Here is an 18,621-nt window from a genome sequence, read left to right on the forward strand (position 1 = left end):
AAGCAGGACTAATGTAGAGGTATTTATTGGGCTGAATATTAGAACTGGGATCCAAAAAGCAACAGATAATATTGGTAGAGTTTGCTTTTAAGCTTCCTACCCATGTGGGATTTCATTGCTGTTTGGCATAAGAATAAATTTGTCATAAGAATAAATTCTTATCAATAATATAGAAGGAAAAAAATCTATCTAGAACTTCCATAAAGCCTCCTAAAAATAGAAAAGGTATCCTCTCTTTTGCTCCCCCTAGGTCTGGTAACTGGAAAAGCCCTTGTGAATGTCAGGGGCTTAACAGTCACCTTCGACTATGATGATAAGTGCCACACCATTAGATGAGAGATTTTGCAGCTAAAAGGAACTTTTGCCTTTAGTATCATAACGCAATATATAAATCATGACATGCCTAGTAGCAGATTTCTTTTATGTAAACATGAACACATTTTTATATTAATTCATTCTAAGGGAACAGTTTTTAAAATTTTTAATTTTATTTATTAAAATATTTGTGTGTATTTCAAACAGAGCATATGAAACAATCTTAATAATTTTTATACCCCCACAAGCACCCTCCCATAGCCCCCCCACTGGACCCCATATACTTTGTCATCCATGTTAAGTCCCATTCTGTCAAGTCAGTGTCCTCAGACGTTCCCCAGTGCAACTCCATCCACTGAGGCCTAGTCAGCCTATCTAGAGTCCCTTGTTTTAGGAAGAGCAGCTCTACTTCACCTAGCAGGACAAGGCTACAGTTTTGATTCTGGACAAAATCTTAGGAAATTATATAGAATGAAAAGATGGGAGGGTTGAGACAGGTTTTGAGAAACAGCAGGCTATAAAGGCCAGGTGAACAGATGATTACCATCAAAACAAAAATGAACTATGTAGAGAGATAAAAGAAAAATAAGGATGGAAAACAAAGTGGTCACTGTCATGTGGCTCACATACAGTAGGCTAAGTATTGTAGTGAATTGGTACCCTTGGCAAAGGTGGTTTTGGGAAGGGGATATAAAGATGATTAAGATTGATTAAGATGTTCTGTGTGAAATTCACAAAAATTCAATAAGAACAAATTTAAAAAATTCAAAGTAATCAATCAGCTTAATCAGTGTATGGACTAATGAAATGAACACACATTTTTTCAAAGATAAAGTATAAATGACTAATACAATTATGACAAGCATGTTCAAACTCAGTAGTCATCAAGGAAAGGTAAATTAGTGATACATTTTCATTATTGTTTCAATCACAATACCAGTTATAGATCTGTTTAAATCAAGTTGGTTTTACTTTCGTAGGTCATGTGCATCTGGAAATTCATTCATTTCTTTTAAGTTCAGCTTTTTAGCTGAGTATAAATTTATGTTTATATTTTATTTATTATTTTTATTTTATGTGTATGAGTGTATTGCCTGCATGTAGGTAAGTGCACCCGTGTTGCGCAAAGCCCGACAGAAGACAGAAGAGGATGTCGGATTCCCTGGAACTGGAATTACAGATAGTTGTTAGCTCCCATGTGGGTGCTGGAATTCAAACCTGGGTCCTGGTGTGTTTTAAAGGCATGTTCTTATGGTTTCCTGAATTTCATTGGTATTTACTGTTATCTTTCCCTTTTCATCTGTAATTGTATTAATTTGAGTCTTCTCTCTCTTTTGGTTAATTTGACTATGGGTAAGTTAATCTTCTTTATCTTTTTGAAGGACCAACTCTTCATTTCCTTGATTCTTTTGTTTCTTTCTACTAAATTATTTTCTGTTCTGATCTTCTAAAAAATATAATAAAAATTTCATTTAAAATATGATAAAATACATTAGAATTTTAATGTGCTTATAATTGTGTTTTTATTTTTTTTAAAAATTTTGTACTACAGCACTTGGGAGGCAGAGGCAGGTGGATCTCTATGAGTTCAAGGCCAGCCTGGTCTACATAGTGAGTTTCAGGCCAACTGGGGCTACAGGGAAAACCTGCTTCAAAAAGACCAAAAAAAATTTTGTTCATGGTTATGAACATAAGGCATGGAGAAACATAAAATATATAATAAAATTACCTTCTGCAAATCATAACACACAACAGCAAAAGTATCTTGTCAACAAATTGTAGTTATAATATTTGTGTTAAGATAATAATTATGTTTTAGTACACTAGTGAGAACATGCCATATAATTAAATATACAGATATAAATAGTTCAAAATTTTATTGGTGATTGATCTTAGATGAACAATTGCAATCATAATACAATTAGATGAGAAAATTAAATGGAAATTTCTCAAGAGAGTCTATTTATATTGAACTGTATGAAGTCTTTTGATGTATTTGTACTTCGCGTCTTCCAATTTCAATGATTTTGCTTATGCTAATTATTTTCTATAGCATGCCCAATCATTCTTTACTTGACTGTGCCATTTCTTCAGAAACATGCCCAGAGATCATCTTCCTTAAAAAATTTCTGCATAAATAACTTATGCAGCCACATAAAAGTTCATGGAAGTTCATGAATAAAGTGTATATATTTGTACACCTATCAGTACCAGCCTGTGCAATAGCGTATTTGGCTCTAGATGCTCTGTTTTTCTAGAATTTGCCAAGTTGCAAAGTATAAAATATGACATAAAAGGATCAACTACAAAGCTAATTTTTCAAAGTCTTCTGATGAAGAATTATGATTGTCCTTGAAAGATTTTCAAGAGTCATCAGAGAACAGATGGGATGAAACCAGCTGTTTTTTTTTTTTTTTTGCAGACACCTGTAGATAATAATATCTCTATGATCCTATCTGATTACTCTAAAAATAGCCCTTCATAATATATGTTTAATCTAAAACTTATTATAGATATAGGCTAGGTGAAGATAAAATATCAGGTTCAGGGTTAATTGTGAATTAATTCATCTGAAGTGTATAGGTGAGGACATAGTAAAAATTACATACATAAATTTATAACTTGTTTGAAGCAGAGTGCTTATTTTTACAGTAACAATGGCTATTGAAGTTACTTGTCTTGTAATTGTACTACATTCTGAAGAGTTCCTAAAACATTAATTATTAACATAATTTTTCATTTTTTTTAAGATTAGAAAGTAATAAATTCCAACTTCAGCTTTTTGGTCTTCAAATATACTATTATGTGTATAACAATGTCCAATGTAAAGGTTTAAAGGTACATCTTAATTTAAATATGAAAGAGAATTCTCACTATTTTAATTAAGAACAAGAATAACTGTAGAGAAAAAAATCTATTTCTGCTTGGGAATAAGTCTTCTTCATAGAGCACTTAAATTACGTCTTGAGGGATGGCTGGAATTTTGAGAAAAAAAGAAAATAAGGAAAGGGAATTTCAAGGAATGCAAATGCATTTGGAAAATCTGAAAAAAAAGAAAATTACAGAATTTGATCCTCTGAAGTAGTGGAAATAAATGTCAACATGTTTGGAAAGATAGTTCCATGTCCAATTCCCTTGTCACTGAGTATTTCCAGTTAAGATAATTAGAAGTTTGGAAGACAGACGATGAAGTATATGCTAGACAATGCAGGTCAAAACAGATAAACAACTCAGAAACTGGATCTGGAGTAAGATCTGTGGACTTGAGTCTGCCCCATGCTTCAAACGCTTGATTACGAGTGTGGTCTTAGGCAAGGATTTTTACCTGTTTATTCTCCCAATTATCTTCTCTAAAATTAAAAATAAAATAGTACCTTGAGTTTCTGGGGAAATGACAGCAGACTGTAATCTTAGCTGAAGAAATTTTGGCAAGTAATTACTGTGAGGTGAGGAAGAGCTGATCTTCCTAAAGTAAGGGACTGTAGAACTCTAGGTAAGCTGACTAGACCTCAGTAGATGAACTTGCATTGAGTAACATCTAGGGACACTACCTTGACACAATAGGCCTTAACACAAATAAAAGAAGGCATGAATTCCACTGGGGGGAGGGCTATGGGAGGGTACCAGTGATGATGGGGGTATGAAGATGATTAAGATTGGTTGAGATGTTCTGTATGAAACACACAAAAAGTCAATAAAAAAAATAAAAAAATAATAATAAATAAAAAAAGAATAGCCTCTATATCATAATTATTGCAAGGGTTATCTGAACTATAACCCAAAACACCTGACACTATTAGGTTATTGCCACTCCCATCATCACAATTATCATTGTCATCATCATCATCATTATCATTATTATTACATAAGGGTCTATATGAGATATTAAAAAGATTCATAACTGTCTGTGGGAAAACAATTACTGAATACGAGTGGTAAGTTGGGAGAGATTTGATAAAATGAAGATGATACTTGTTTACCAAATGCAGTGACTATCAAACTTTTATGTACAAATACATCTCCTAAAAATCCTTTTAAAGTGCTATCATTATTGTGGCATTTTTCGGCAACTACCAGGTGATACCTGGTCTGGATTGAAAATGACACTTTTGAGCAGCAAGTCTGAATCATCTGTTAGTCAAAGTTGATTACATCAAGAAAGAGCATACATAGGAATGAATGTCAACCACCTGGATTTAATTTTTCAAAGAAGAAGAATTATTATTTAAAAATATGAATTCCCTCAATATTTAAAACTTATTTCTTTTAAAATAAGTTTACTAAAAATGCATGCATTCATGCTGTGTTTATCCTGTGGGCATTCAACTTGTAAACTCTGAACTGAATGAAGAGTCAAGGGCAAAACTCATGGTGAGAAACAGGGAGGTTCAAACACATATAAATGGACTTTAGCAATTCTAAGTGTAAAATGTGAATATGTGAGCAGGCATTTAGTACTGTTTTATATTAATGAGCTGGATACATTTTTAAAAAATGTCCATATTGTGAAGAGATTTTGAATCAGGTTGCAATTTTGGGCTGTTAATTTTTAAGAAATAAACTTGCTGAAAACCTGCTTTGTTTAATCTGAAGACAGAAAGCTATGTGACTTATGGGAGTCTGCATTAGTGAGGAGTCAAAGTTTGGAACACTGAAGAGAAAACAATTTTCTTACAAGGAGTGTACAGAGTAATTTGAATTGCTGATGGAGATTTTCAAAAAGAGGTCCTATTAGGCCAACTTTAATGAATTAGATAAGGCTCATTTTTAATTAACAACATTCATTTGCATGCAAACAATGAACTAAGGGCTTTACACTGTAATATCTTCCTTTAAGTAGACTTAGGAGTGCTTCCATTATCTTGTTTATACTGTAAATTTGCTTGGCAAAGTACCATAGATAATACACAGGTAAACTCTGCTTCCAAATTTTAGAAGAGGCTTAAATGGATAGTAAATTGCTGATCAAACACTGTGTTTTACACCATAAAGTCTACTGAATAGTTTTAACCTTTTTTTGAAAGTCTATGTACTCAGAAAGGCATCATTACAAAAGTTATATTTAAGCATTATTTGCTCTGAGACTGCTTTCCAGAAAGGGTTCAAAATTCTTTTAAGAGGCAGCTACTACTCATATGTTAGTTTCTGCATATGATTTCCCCTAGAGAAAAACAGCAGTCCATGGGAAAAAAAAAGATGAGTAATTCCAAATATCAGGCAGGAAAATTTTAAAGCGAGCCTGGGGAAATTGAGCAGGAAATCTGTAGTAGCTCCCGCTAATTAAGGTAACTACTACAGTTCGTTAGAATATTGAATAAATTATTTAAAAATCTATGAGTTAATTCATACATCAACAGAGATCTTTTGAAAAAACAGAATAAAATCACTGGTAAATGTAGTATCTTGTCAAAATTTATAAAAACATTATTTTTTATGTCTCAGGGTAATAGTGAGTTAGAAAAGGATCCAAAATGCAGTTTAATGCCAACATATGATTTATTGGAAAAAAAAAAAAGACTCACAACACTTCTGATGGTCATCACCTTAATGAAGTGATCAAACTTCCCAGCACTAGAATACTACTTCATATTTTGCATTGCTGACATTATTGGACGTACACAGTAGCCTATGAGAAGTACTTTTACGAAATACAAATGACATTTGAATTGTATCTTTTCTGGTCTTGTCTAGACCTAACTTGCAATAAGAAAGTCAGAGAAAACGGTACTTGTGGGACTGGAGAGATGGCTCAGCGCTTAAAGGCACTCATTGCTCTTGCAGAGGAGCTGGGTTTGATTCCCAGCACCCACATGGCAGTGTCGAACCGTCCTTAACTCCACTTCTAGGGGAATCCAAAGCCCTGTTCTGATCTCTGCGGCATTGTACGACACAGGTGCACTCACATACATGCAGGCAATACACTCATACACATAAAATAAAAATAATAAATAAAATTAAAATTAAAAAAGAAAATGGTGCAAGTTAAATGCACCAGGTGAAGATGGTATGAAATCAGATAGATCCAGAATATGGACTTCTTAAAAAATATATATTGATTTGGAATTTTTTAAAGTATCATGATCATGACAAACAAAATGGGGTCAAATTTTTTTTTTACTAACATTTAATACAAATAAGCTGGGAAAGGGCTAATTTAAAGAAATATTTTAAGTACTATTTAAATTAATAAAAATATTCTTCAATGCAGATTAAAGTAAAAATTGTATTGTGTAAAATGGGAAAATGTCATATTTTTCTAAACAAGGGTGCAATATAATCTCAATAAGACAATTTTTACTGATAAAGGTTTTAATTCAAGGATTCACAAACTAAAGTTAAAGATTTCATTTCCATTTCCGATAGCCTTGCTTCTTTCTCATTCAATATTGCATCAGCTGACATTATCCCAAGTAAACTACTCTGCACTCTGTTGTCGGCCGTCCATTGGCCATGGCTTGGCTCCCCACAGTCCCTCCACATGTACATCTCCTGGAAGTTTCAGAAGAAAAGGATTTTATGAATATGTACCTACATGTCAAAATCACAGCAGTGAAACAAATTAGGATATGATCCTGAGCAAATGAGAAGAAAACTGCCTAACATTATATATATATATATGAATTTATATTTATATTCCATGGGTCCCCTTGACAATTTCTTGAAACACAGGATTTCTAAAAGTAAGTCTAGAAGATAAAATACATAGGCTTCAAAGGAAATCAATTATGTTAAAACATTATAAAACTACTGCAATACAAATTTGTGATATAATGCATGCACTTGTTTATGAATATATTGAATGGTAAGGTATTTATGCACATGTAATAAGTACTGTATTATTCTTAGGAAGTTACAACTAGATAGAATAAATTTTAATGCTCTTCAGTATGGTAGAGTGACTATAATTAATAATAACCTACTACTTATTTTAGGAACAACTAAAAGACAGAAGTGTAATGGTTCTGTGTACAATGCAATGATCACAAGTTTAGATATTAATTACCATGTTGGTCAATACATGTTTTACACATGTATTTAAATATCACACTTTAAAACCTAAATATGTATAAACATTATGTGTCAGTCAAGAAATTTAAAATGTTCAAGGAGGTAGAAATGTTAATCCCCCTAGTTTGATGATTAATTACTATAAGATTTATCAACTAATCACATAATACATATAAATTAATAAATATAAATTAATTAAAAATAAATGGTGATCAAGATTGTTTTGATATCTATAATTCATGAGACATAAAAATATCTGTGATTTCACAGGAACAGTATTACTGTGGGATTCTTTCCCTTTCTTTCAAAAAAGAATGAAATGCTTATTGGAGGTTAGTGGAAACAAAGTGGTACTTTCTCCATTCAAGGTTGAGACACCCCTTGAATTCTGTTTTTTGATTAGATGTAAAAATATCCTTTGTACACAATCTATATTTGCTTTAACCTAAGACTTCCATTTATAGCTCATATGTTTTCTTTTCTGTCTCCTAGATTATAAAAATAAATTTGCTGCACAAGACATCATTAAACTCATTATTACTATGCCTAAACCTATAGATATGACCCAGTTCTCCTGTCACATGACAGAAGCAACACGGAAATTTCTGTGGTAAATTACCCAATGAATTGATTACATGTTATATTTCATTTGCTTCTGATATGGACTAACATTAGTGTGTAAGTCGCCCAGTATTTGAATTTCTGCAAACTTTAATTTATTATTTCTCATATGTTCTGTTATCAAAGAGAACAGTCTAAAATTATGTAGATGTAAGGCTTCAAATAGTTTTGTACATTTTTGTTGAAATTATTACTTTCTTTCATGTGTATCCTGGACTAAGGAATGTTAAATATTTCTAATGGCTATGTTTAAAGACCATTACAAATGAAAAATTCTATTGTTAAATATCAGAGGTATCCTAATTTTTACTTGTGTTATAAATAGCTTCTATTTCTTCCTAACTTCTACTTGTGGTGTGCTGTAAATGCACTATTGATTAACAATTCTTTCATGATGATAGCCCTTTCACATTTATTAGGTTAAAGAGTATGCTTTAGGTAACATTACTTGATTTGTACTTAGTTTCTAATGAATATTTGTAAATAGTAGTGAGGATATTGGGAGAGCCTGACACCTATATTTTGTAACATCTTTATATTTGACAAAAATTAAATACAATAAAAATCATTATGAACTCTGCCACAGAAATGATCTGAGCGGAAATTTGAACACACTAACATTTATTCTTAAAAAGTAGCATGATATAGACAACTTTAAAAGCTGAGTTAAAAATGTAAAAGCTGACCTTGACATTTTAAAGCTCAAAAGTGCAATATATAATGTAGGTCAAAGTGTGTAAACAAGAGAAAGTTTCTAACCAATTAAAGCCAAATGCCTAGCTGTAATTAACCTACAGCTGGAAAACATTTCACAACTGTGTCAGCACATACTACTTTTCTTACAGGAGAAATCCCGCCCCCGCTTCAAGTCGTTGGTCAGGATAGTCCAAGAGTCTAAGAAACTCCCAAAATAATCGAGGCTATTGCCACAGGCCATGATTACCTCCCAGATCTTGAAGGTAAAATCCCAGTGCTGGAGACAGGTCACAATTCAGGCATAGGGCATGGAGCAATGGAGCTAGAATTTTCCTGGAAGCCTCCTCCCTGAAGACTATCTCTCAGGGTATTAGAGGACACTATACAAGGTGCCAAGGGAGAAACCAACCAATGGTCCTACCCAGCTGTAAAGCCTAATAAACAATTACTGGTCTTGCAAACAATCGCTATTGGTATAGTAGTGGCACATCTTTCCTTGGGGTAATCAACAGTTGTCTAATTGGACTTAAGGCCTGCTCAGTGGGAAGGAACTCATATGAGGTATTGTAAAAATAGCCAAGTACACATGGAGGGAGTGGTCACAGACCCTAGAGGAAAAACTATTGCTACATCCTTAGACCAACATAATTTTTACTTTATTCTAAATATGTGTTTTCATATATATAGACATGTATGCCTTTTTGTGATATGCTTAACCCTAAGTAGCACATCTTCAATGCAACCTCTAGGGAGGATTAAAAAAAAACAGATTTTTTTTTTACAATTTAGCTCAATAAATATTATTAGAAAGAATAGGACTATGTTCAATGCAAATACTAATTGGTTAATTATTTAAATAAAACCAATAAATTATTTTGTGTAAGGACATAATATAATCAACATGATCACCATTATGAGGTATTCATGATATATATTCTATACCATTTGATTCCATTACTAATAATTTCATTTCTTTTTAAATTTTATTATTTTTGTTTTATGTGTATGCATGTATTGCCTGCATGTAGGTAAGTGCACCCATGTCATGCAATGCCTGCGGAGATCAGAAGAGCCTTTTGGATACCCTGGGACTGGAGTTACGGACAGTTGTAAGCTGCCATGTGGGTGCTGGCATCGAACCCAGGTCTTCTGCAAGAACAACCAGTGTTCTTAACTGCTGAGCCATTTCTCCAGCCCATATATTGAACACACTTCACAAATGACATTATATAGCCTTAAATCTGTTCTTCTTAACAATATATTAATTAATTAATAGATTACTTGTGTGATTGATATAAGCTTTTCATTCTGAGAAACTAAAAAAGGTATATGATTTTCCAAGGACATAGCTTCCCAATAAATTCATGTCTTTATTTTATCTTTACATAGCCCAAAACATTTAAATGGAGATTTTATATAAAATATATTTAGATAAGTCTATTATTCTTTAACCTTGGCAAGATTTGTATGTGCTTGCATAAATATGTATGTCAACTCGTATCTGTTTTGTACAAAATGTGAATTGTTCCTTTATGACTATTAGAACATGAACAAGGAAAGAAGAGGAAAAATATAATGTACATAATTCCAAACCATTTTTATAGCTATACTTAAACAAAGATACTTTCAAACGAGGTGTTCAATTCCTGAATATTAAAATTGGCACATTATGTAGAAAATGGATACAATAAAGTGACTTAGCCACAGAACTGTGTTTTCATTTTTTTAACAACAGCCTCTCTTGGTAAATAAAGGCCAGGTTCTCTCTTATGAAATAAGATACATCAACATTTATAACTGGAAGCATAATAATAAATTCCATTTAGCAAATATTTGTGCCTTCCATTTGCAGCAGCATGCAGTTGGCTTTCAGTGTTTTAAATAAATACATTTCAAGGAAAAGTTAAATGGTGATTGATTTCAATGGTAACCTTTTTCTTCGTTTTATTTTCCCCTTTAGATTTGAACATTTTCAGCCTAAGCACCTTTTCAAGAATATAGGAACAAATGCAGTGGAAATAAAAGTAAATATTGTTGTCATGTTTTGACAATCAAAATCCTCTGCATTGCTATCTAAAAGTTACCAATAAACTATCTTTCCTACAAGCTTGCCATTTATAATTGTCTTTTCTCATCTTTTTTGGAAAAACAATGTTTTAGATTCATCTTATTAAAGTTGGAATAGGCAGAGGACATCCAGATTTAGATGATCATGTGTGATTTTTAATCTAAAATAGAAAGTTTAAAATAGCTGAAAATCTTTAAGTAACAAGTATGTATTTTAGTACCTAAGGAAAAAAAATTAGAAAATCTGATTGCTATTGATTAACTTCATGGGCTTCTTACTGTTCACGCTTTTCACCCAACTTATAATCTTCCAATTAAATCATTTTAAGGATTGTTTGAATGATAAGAAATCTCTGTCACCTTACCTCTTTTTTCTTTCTGCTACCTGCTTCCAGACCTCCTGCCACCGCAGATTCAAGCTTCCCAGTTTTTCCTGTAGAATAATGGCATCTGTTTTTGAGGACTGTTGAATTATTTCTTCCCCAGTTGCATTCAGTGTTCTGACAACAGTTTGCCGCTGCCCGATACCATCCTGGAGTTCCTGTAAGACACCAAAACGGTGAAACAGAAATGAAACTTCATGTCTTTTCATTTGAGAAAAAGATTAAACAATGTGCTACTACAAGCAGTTGTACTGGGAGAGAAAGAAATATAAAAGCTCCCTATGCAAGTTCCTCTATGAAACTGACGTGCCCACATCTAAAGGATACAAGATAGAAAGACACCTTTTATGTCAGTAAAAAAGTGCCCTCTCAGTTCAACTACAGTTTTTATTTTGTAAGCTTGTCAGCTAGAGGATGTTCCAATGTCCTACAAATCAATTAGTTGAAAACCTCCTGAAGAGCAAATTCGATTTCTTGTCCCCACAAGGATATTCTATGTTTAATAGTCTATGAAGTGATTCAAAAGTTAAACATGAACCAAGTATTTGGATTTCCTAGTGGCTGTCGATATGAAAGGTGAAAAAGAACAAACATCTTTTTGCCACGTATTTTTAAAAACCCTTTTGAGATTTTAAAATAAAATTAATTATATTGCAATGGCATTTATTTCAAATTCTGTTTGCATCAATCTATTTTGCATTATAAAGCCACATAAATCTGAAAATAATTGCTTTCAGGGGCAACCCATTAACAAAATTCTAATGTATTATAGCAATAAATCTTAAAATAATCTATACCCACAGAACAGCTTTATGAGTCATTGATGGTGTCAAGTTTACATATCTTCTAATCTTTATCCTGAATGAAAATTTAAAAGTATCAAAAAATCGTTCCATTAAAAAAGAAATTATCACAACCAAGTATGTATAAAATGAGAATGTTTTTAACCATTAAATACAAATCACATTCACTCTCTGTGGGCCTATTTTATGAGGTAATTTATAATTTGCACAAAAAATACATTACCAGATTAAATAGTACATTAGAACACGAGATACTTTTATATTAAAATCTAAGTAACTCCAAATCCTTATGCTATTGGCAAAATAATAATAGTACTTAGAATATTCTTACTAATAGATGTGATTGAAATTACCTAATATTCTTATATTCTTCTACTCCTTGGTCCAATACGAGGCTCATAGGAAACCTTAATGAATATCTATTGAATCAACAAATTAATGCTTGATTTTGAGATCTAGTCAAATCTCCCTAAGACTTTCATTTCACGTCTATTTCTAAGTATTTTTACTACTCACATATTTTTAATACTAGAATTATGGTAGCATCTTTCTAGTAATTAAATGACTTCATAAATCAATAAAAATGGTAAAAGCACATTGCTCCAGAGGCACAGTACTCCATAATAAATATGAAATTATGCCTTGTTCAACAGCCACAAGCTGTCTTGACTATCCTCTCTTGACTCCCCAGAAATGTGTGCTAGTAAACATACCATGTTTATTTTCCTGCAGCTAGTTGACTTGGGTCCATTGGCTACATCTCACTCTTTACCACCCATGCAGATCACTGTTATATGTGCCAGTCACTACTTGGTAGTAAGGATACCGTGATAACACTATGTCTTTATTAATATTATGATGAAAGCAACAGAAATAAGTTAAGCTGTATGTCTTACTCACAATGGTGTATCTCATACATGAGAAGTTTCAATCAACATCTTTTTAGTGCATGCATGCATCTTTGAATAAAAGAAGTACGAGAGAAGAAGGGAAGGAATGGAGAAAGACCACAAGAGAGGGCAAGAGATGGAGAAAGACAACAGCCATAATAAATCCATTTTCATGAACTGTTCAGAGATTCACAACAATATAATCTTCTAGATTTTAGGCAGTGTATAATCTAATTGAAGAGATTAGACAGTTGTAAATGTTGTTACATATAATATGACATAGAAACGAAGGTTCTTAATAAATGGTAGATCAGATGATTGATGATCTCAGTAGTAGGATGTATACAAGAATCTTCTGGGGAAGTTTGGGAGTTGGAAAATGGATAAAACTTATGCATATGAGTGTTATGACTTCACAAGAAGTCAACGGAGGACAACTCAACTTCTAGCTTGCAATTCAGCACTTATACTTTAGGAGTTGATACATCAGAAGTTTAAGGTCTTCCTCAGCTGTACAGTAATTTCAAAACCAGCCTGAGCTGCATGAGACCCTGCATAAAAAAATCAAAATGGAAAAACAAAACAAAAGAACTCTTCCTCTCCTGAAAAAAAGAACAAAGAAAACCATTCACTTTCTAAATTCAGTAATATCAAGCCTTCTGCACATCTAGGTTATTCTTAGGGAAACAGCCAAAGGAGTTAAGATCAGGAATATGAGTGAAAGGTACTGGGATAAAAACCAGAGGTTTGTCAATGGGACATCAAAAAAAAAAAAAAAAAGACTAGAGGTAATCTGAAATGTTAAGCAACATCAATAGAGTTTAGACACAACTAGAATCATGAAAGCATGTGTGCTTAGTGAAAAAGAGAAAACCTTACTTAAAACAGAAGGCATGAAGGTAGTTAAAAGGGAAAGATCAGAATTCCTGTTTGTACTATCAAATGGTATGAAGCACTACTATTAGTACGTAGTGTTACAAGTGTCTAGACCACACATTAAACATCTAAGAAGCTCCTGGACTAAGAAGGTTTATTTATTTATTTTTAGTTCATTTTTTCTTTATTGAGATTTTGCAACATCATACAACAGTTCTTAATCAAATTCAAGTCCCCTCCCCCACACATGCCTCCCCGATCCCCCCACCAAACCTCATGTATCCCGCCATACATGCTAAGTCCTATTCATTCAGGTGTCCGTAACCAAGTGTCCTTCAGAGCAAATGTGTCCATTGGAGTCCAGTCAACCCATCTAGTGATGGTATGTAAGTCATGCTCTCCTTCACCCAGTAGTAATCAGTCTCCAGTAGTTCTCAGTGTAATGCCAGCCCACCTCCCATTTCTCTCCTTCCCTCTGGGCCACTGCTCAACTGAGTTGACATGGGTCCCCTGCTTGATGCCACCATTGCCACAAGTTGACATGTGCAAGCTTCTAGTGACCCAGAAGCCTCCACTTCCCTGTGTTCATGAATGAGGCCTAGCTCTTAGAAATTATAACTCAACAATAGTTATAGAAGATGTTTGTACTTGAGAAGAAGATGGGGGGCAGAGGAGGAGATGGACTGGGGAGAGGCGTAGATATGATGTAAATATAGTATACTTATGAAATTCTCAAAAAAAATATAAAATCTCAAGATCTTGCAAAACTGTAGATTCTGATTCACTGGGTATGTAGAGATGCAGAAATTTGATATTTCCAAATACCTCTAAGAAGATGGTAAGAGTATTAGTCCAGGGACAGTACTTTGATTGTTAAGATAATAGAATAAATGCCTTTGAATCTTAAGTAAACAAGAAATTAATGTTGACTACAATGATAAAGTTACTTCGGGATTTTTTAAAAAAATATTTTCTATGGAGCTTTTGTGCATTTCATATAACAGTTAGTAATCAACTTAAGACCACCCCACCCCTTCCCACCCATCCCCACACCTCCTCCCACTGGGCCTCATTTACTCTGCCATATGTGTTAAGTCCTATCCGGTCAAGCATTTTACCCAGATGTCTGATGCCAAATTTTTCCCTTTTTACTTTTGATCTCAGCACTTTTATTTTATGTATGATGGTTATGGTGATACAATCCAACTGTGTATCCAATGAGGGTCTTATTGTATTGCTATATTGCAGATAAAAGATGATTTGAATAACTAAGAATGAAGTAATAACTTAAAACTGGTAATTCTAAATCTGATCTATATGGAATCCTAAATCTAGGCTTTTAGATTTTACTTTGAATTTTGTGAAAGAAGACCTCATTAAATGGTATACTGAATTTATGTGAGAAGATTTTGTAAGCAGGAGAGATATTTGCAGTGTATGTTCTACTTAAGAGGAATTTTCAGTGATAAATCATAACAGAGAAAAATGTTGGAACAACGCAAATACAGCTTGTGGTGTTTTATGGTTAAGTTTTGAGGCAGAAAAGATGTAACATTTAATTTACACAATTAATCTAAAGTCTCAATCAACTTCACTCACATAGTGAAAAACATAAATTAATTTTTATTCTACAGTTTCTAAATATTTTAAGTATTGAATTATTCATTACCAATGAACTTTCTAATCTTTGATATCATATTAATACACCTTCATCATAGGCATCCTTATCTATTTCTTCAGCAATTAACATCTAGTGTTAGTTTTGGACAGAATGAAAATCATAATTAAATCTATTGGATTATTCAACATAGCTACAAGCTTTGTGGCTTGATTCCAGCATTTAAGCATCCATTCTTAATAAGGAACGCATATCAGACTACCCTAGGGATCCTTTTTCAAAATACAAAAGCCCAGAATTCCTTCCTAAGCCTACAAAATTGGAATCTCAGAGATTAGTGAGGGGGATGGAATAAAGGTGTATAAAATTGATATGCTATGAAACAAAGGACAAGAGGAGACTAAAGATGGGTGGAGGGAGTGCAGAAGAATGAGGGCTGCCTCAGAATGACTGCATCTCTCTTCATTTCTTTAATGGCTTTGCAATCAAGAAATAATCCTAAATTACAGAAAGTGACACTGTTACCTCTATCAGTTATTCAAACCTGGGAAAATTGTGGGACAAGGAAAGACAAGGAAAGAAAGACTGAAGCTATTTACAGATGAAGAATATGAAATAAAGAAACTTCTTTTCTATGCAACACTGAATATGTTTTAGAAACGTCACATAAAAATTTTCTGAACTTGTATGGAAACACAGAAATGGAAAATAAAGTCTGACAAATGTAGGATAGGATTGTTCTAAGAGGCATTTATGAGAAACTTTACAATGACATATTGGATGAGATATGCATGAGATTTTAAAAAATGCAAAAAAAATGTAAACTAAGGAACAAAATAGTTAAAGAGGAGAGATAAAAAATGATTTGGGGGACAAGATCAAGAATTTAGGAAACACAAGAAGAAAAATAAACGTTCAGTGAGTGAACGCAAGTGTCATGCATCCTGCCCTGGGGTATTTCCTTGTGATTTTAAAATTCATTTTGAGACTGATTAATCGTTGACTCAGTTTCTTAATCGGTCTAGTAAAAGCGTGTAACATAATGAAACTGTAGAGATTTGTGAAGCAGGCAGACAGAATTTTATGGGGGTTCATAAACATATGTGCTTCATCTTTCTTGTTCCTATGCAAGTTAAAAGTATTCCTGTTGTTTTTCTTTGTTACTCACTAGAATGTACAATTTGATGAATACTTTCTGAGGGCTTTCTCAAAGATGAAGTAAACAAGTTTGGTTCCTGCATTACTTTCTGGACTCTAGCCACTACTGTCTTCAAAGAGTCTGACATGCTACATAAAGTATCAACTTTTACCTGTCCATTTGTTTTTGTGTGGAAGCATCGCAAAGGGAAAATTCTCAAGTCACAGAGGAGGCACAGTGACAATACAGATTTGACTTGGCTCATTTGTAAACTAGTTGATTTAAACCTGGGGGCCCACCCAATGATTCTGTTGAAGCATTTGAAGAGCACAGTGAGAAAGACTGAAAGATGGCTAAAATTACAGATATTTATGAGAGGGCAAGTTGGAAGCAAAGAATGAGAGTTGTAAGAGGTGTTTTTGAAATCAAGGCCAGGAAGGGTCTGAGTAGGAAAAGCAACATCAGGTCTACCTATTAATTTCAATATTAAATAGTCTTTTCTCATCTGCTTTGGCGGCTTATTTATTTTCCCAGCCCACCCACTCTGAAGTTTAGTTCCAAGTCCGGGGGAAAAGAAATGGATTTCTGCATTTTAGACTCTGGAGTGTTTTCATCTCTTGACTATGAAGTATTTTCCCAGAGTTTAAGGGTGCTTCATATTCAACTTTTGGTTGAGGACTTATAGACCTTTTACTAGCACTTTGCAAACTTAATGAAATCGAAGAGAGAGTCTTTGCAGATGAATATTATAAATAAGAAGGGCCCCTCTTTAGTATCTTCTTTCTTCTGGTCTCATTTTATTTCCATTTCAGTAAATGTTTATTATACCCATTAATAAAAATGTTAAAACCGGTCAGGCAATTGTACCCAGATGTCCCTCAGTGCAAATTTATTATGACAGAACACCTGAAATCTGGTGGTGGGTGGACTCTGGGGGGCAGGGAGAGGGTCTAAATTTGATTATGATCTATTATGTGAAATGCACAAAAACTCAATAAAAATGAAAAAATGCTGAAACCATATGTATACTTCTTTTCTAAATTAGTTTTATTGAATTTTTGTGCATTTCATACAGAACATCTCACACAATCTTAATCAACTTTATACCCTCATCCCCACCAGTACCCTCCCATAACGCCCCACCCCTCCACTGGAGCCCATATACTTAGTCTTCATCTCACACAATCTTAATCAACTTTATACCCTCATCCCACCAATACCCTCCCATAACGCCCCACCCCTCCACTGGAGCCCATATACTTAGTCTTCCCTGTTGTGGCCCACAGTGTCGTCAGTGTCCCCAGATGTACCCCCAATGCAAGTCCATCTACTGAGGTCTAGTCAGCCTATCTAGAGTCCCTTGTTTTAGGAAGATCAGCTCTTCTTCATCTAGCAGCAATCAGTTGCCAATATTCCTCAGATAAGATTTGGGTCTGCTGTTCATTTTCAGAGTTCTATGTTGGGTTTTTGTGTGCCTGAGTTTGCATGGGACTTGTGTATGCTGACACCATTGCCATAAAATTATATCAGCAGGTTCCCAGGAGCTTGTAGGACTCTTTCCATATGGTCCTGCATCAACTCCCTGGCTCTTAAAATCCTTCTGTCTCCTCTTCTGCGATGGTCAGTGAACCTTGGGAGGGTGAAGTTTAATATAGGAGTCCTGTCCAAGGACCAGCATTCAGCATACTCCTGCTCTTTACACTTTGCCCATTTGTGACCTTTGTGTTCCTGGCCCTCCACTGCATGATGGTGCTTCATTAATGAGAACTGAGAGATTAATTGTTGTTCTGTTCTTTACCCCTCTTTTATGTTCTATGAGTGTTAAGTGTAGGGGTTACATTATAGATGTGTCACTTAGGCTGGTGTTAGGGGGTGGCCTTGTTATGCCTCATCTAGTAACCTCTTTCTCCCATGAGGAACAAAAGTAGATATGCTCATTGGTATATTGCCATTTGTTCCCGATAATGATTGCTCTAAAAACAATAATTCATCTTAACAATAGGATTAGATGGTTTCATTCCCAACAACAACACCCTGCCAATGACCTAATGGAAAATTTTGTACAGTTGTAATTTATTGTGTTGAAGTATCTACCTAATATCAAACTGTAATAAGATTTTCTTTGAATATGTTCATCTCATCCTTATCATATATATATATATATATTATAATTAATATTAACACAGGGAAACGGAGGTTATCAGGA

At 33.8% G+C, this 18,621-nt stretch overlaps 1 protein-coding gene across 1 annotated transcript in view; it reads right to left on the bottom strand.

The window, feature by feature from the left end:
* The window catches only part of Dmd (dystrophin), a 2,373,110-nt gene that overhangs the window by 883,042 nt on the left and 1,471,447 nt on the right, over positions 1-18,621 (bottom strand). Inside the window, exon 45 of the mRNA XM_017795501.2 lies at positions 11,073-11,248. Coding sequence (XP_017650990.1) covers positions 11,073-11,248 — 176 coding nt within the window. The remainder of the gene's footprint in view (positions 1-11,072; positions 11,249-18,621) is intronic.

The sequence above is a fragment of the Nannospalax galili genome, unplaced genomic scaffold (assembly GCF_000622305.1).
Source record: "Nannospalax galili isolate Female #2095 unplaced genomic scaffold, S.galili_v1.0 scaffold7, whole genome shotgun sequence".
Taxonomy (NCBI): Eukaryota; Metazoa; Chordata; class Mammalia; order Rodentia; family Spalacidae; genus Nannospalax; species Nannospalax galili.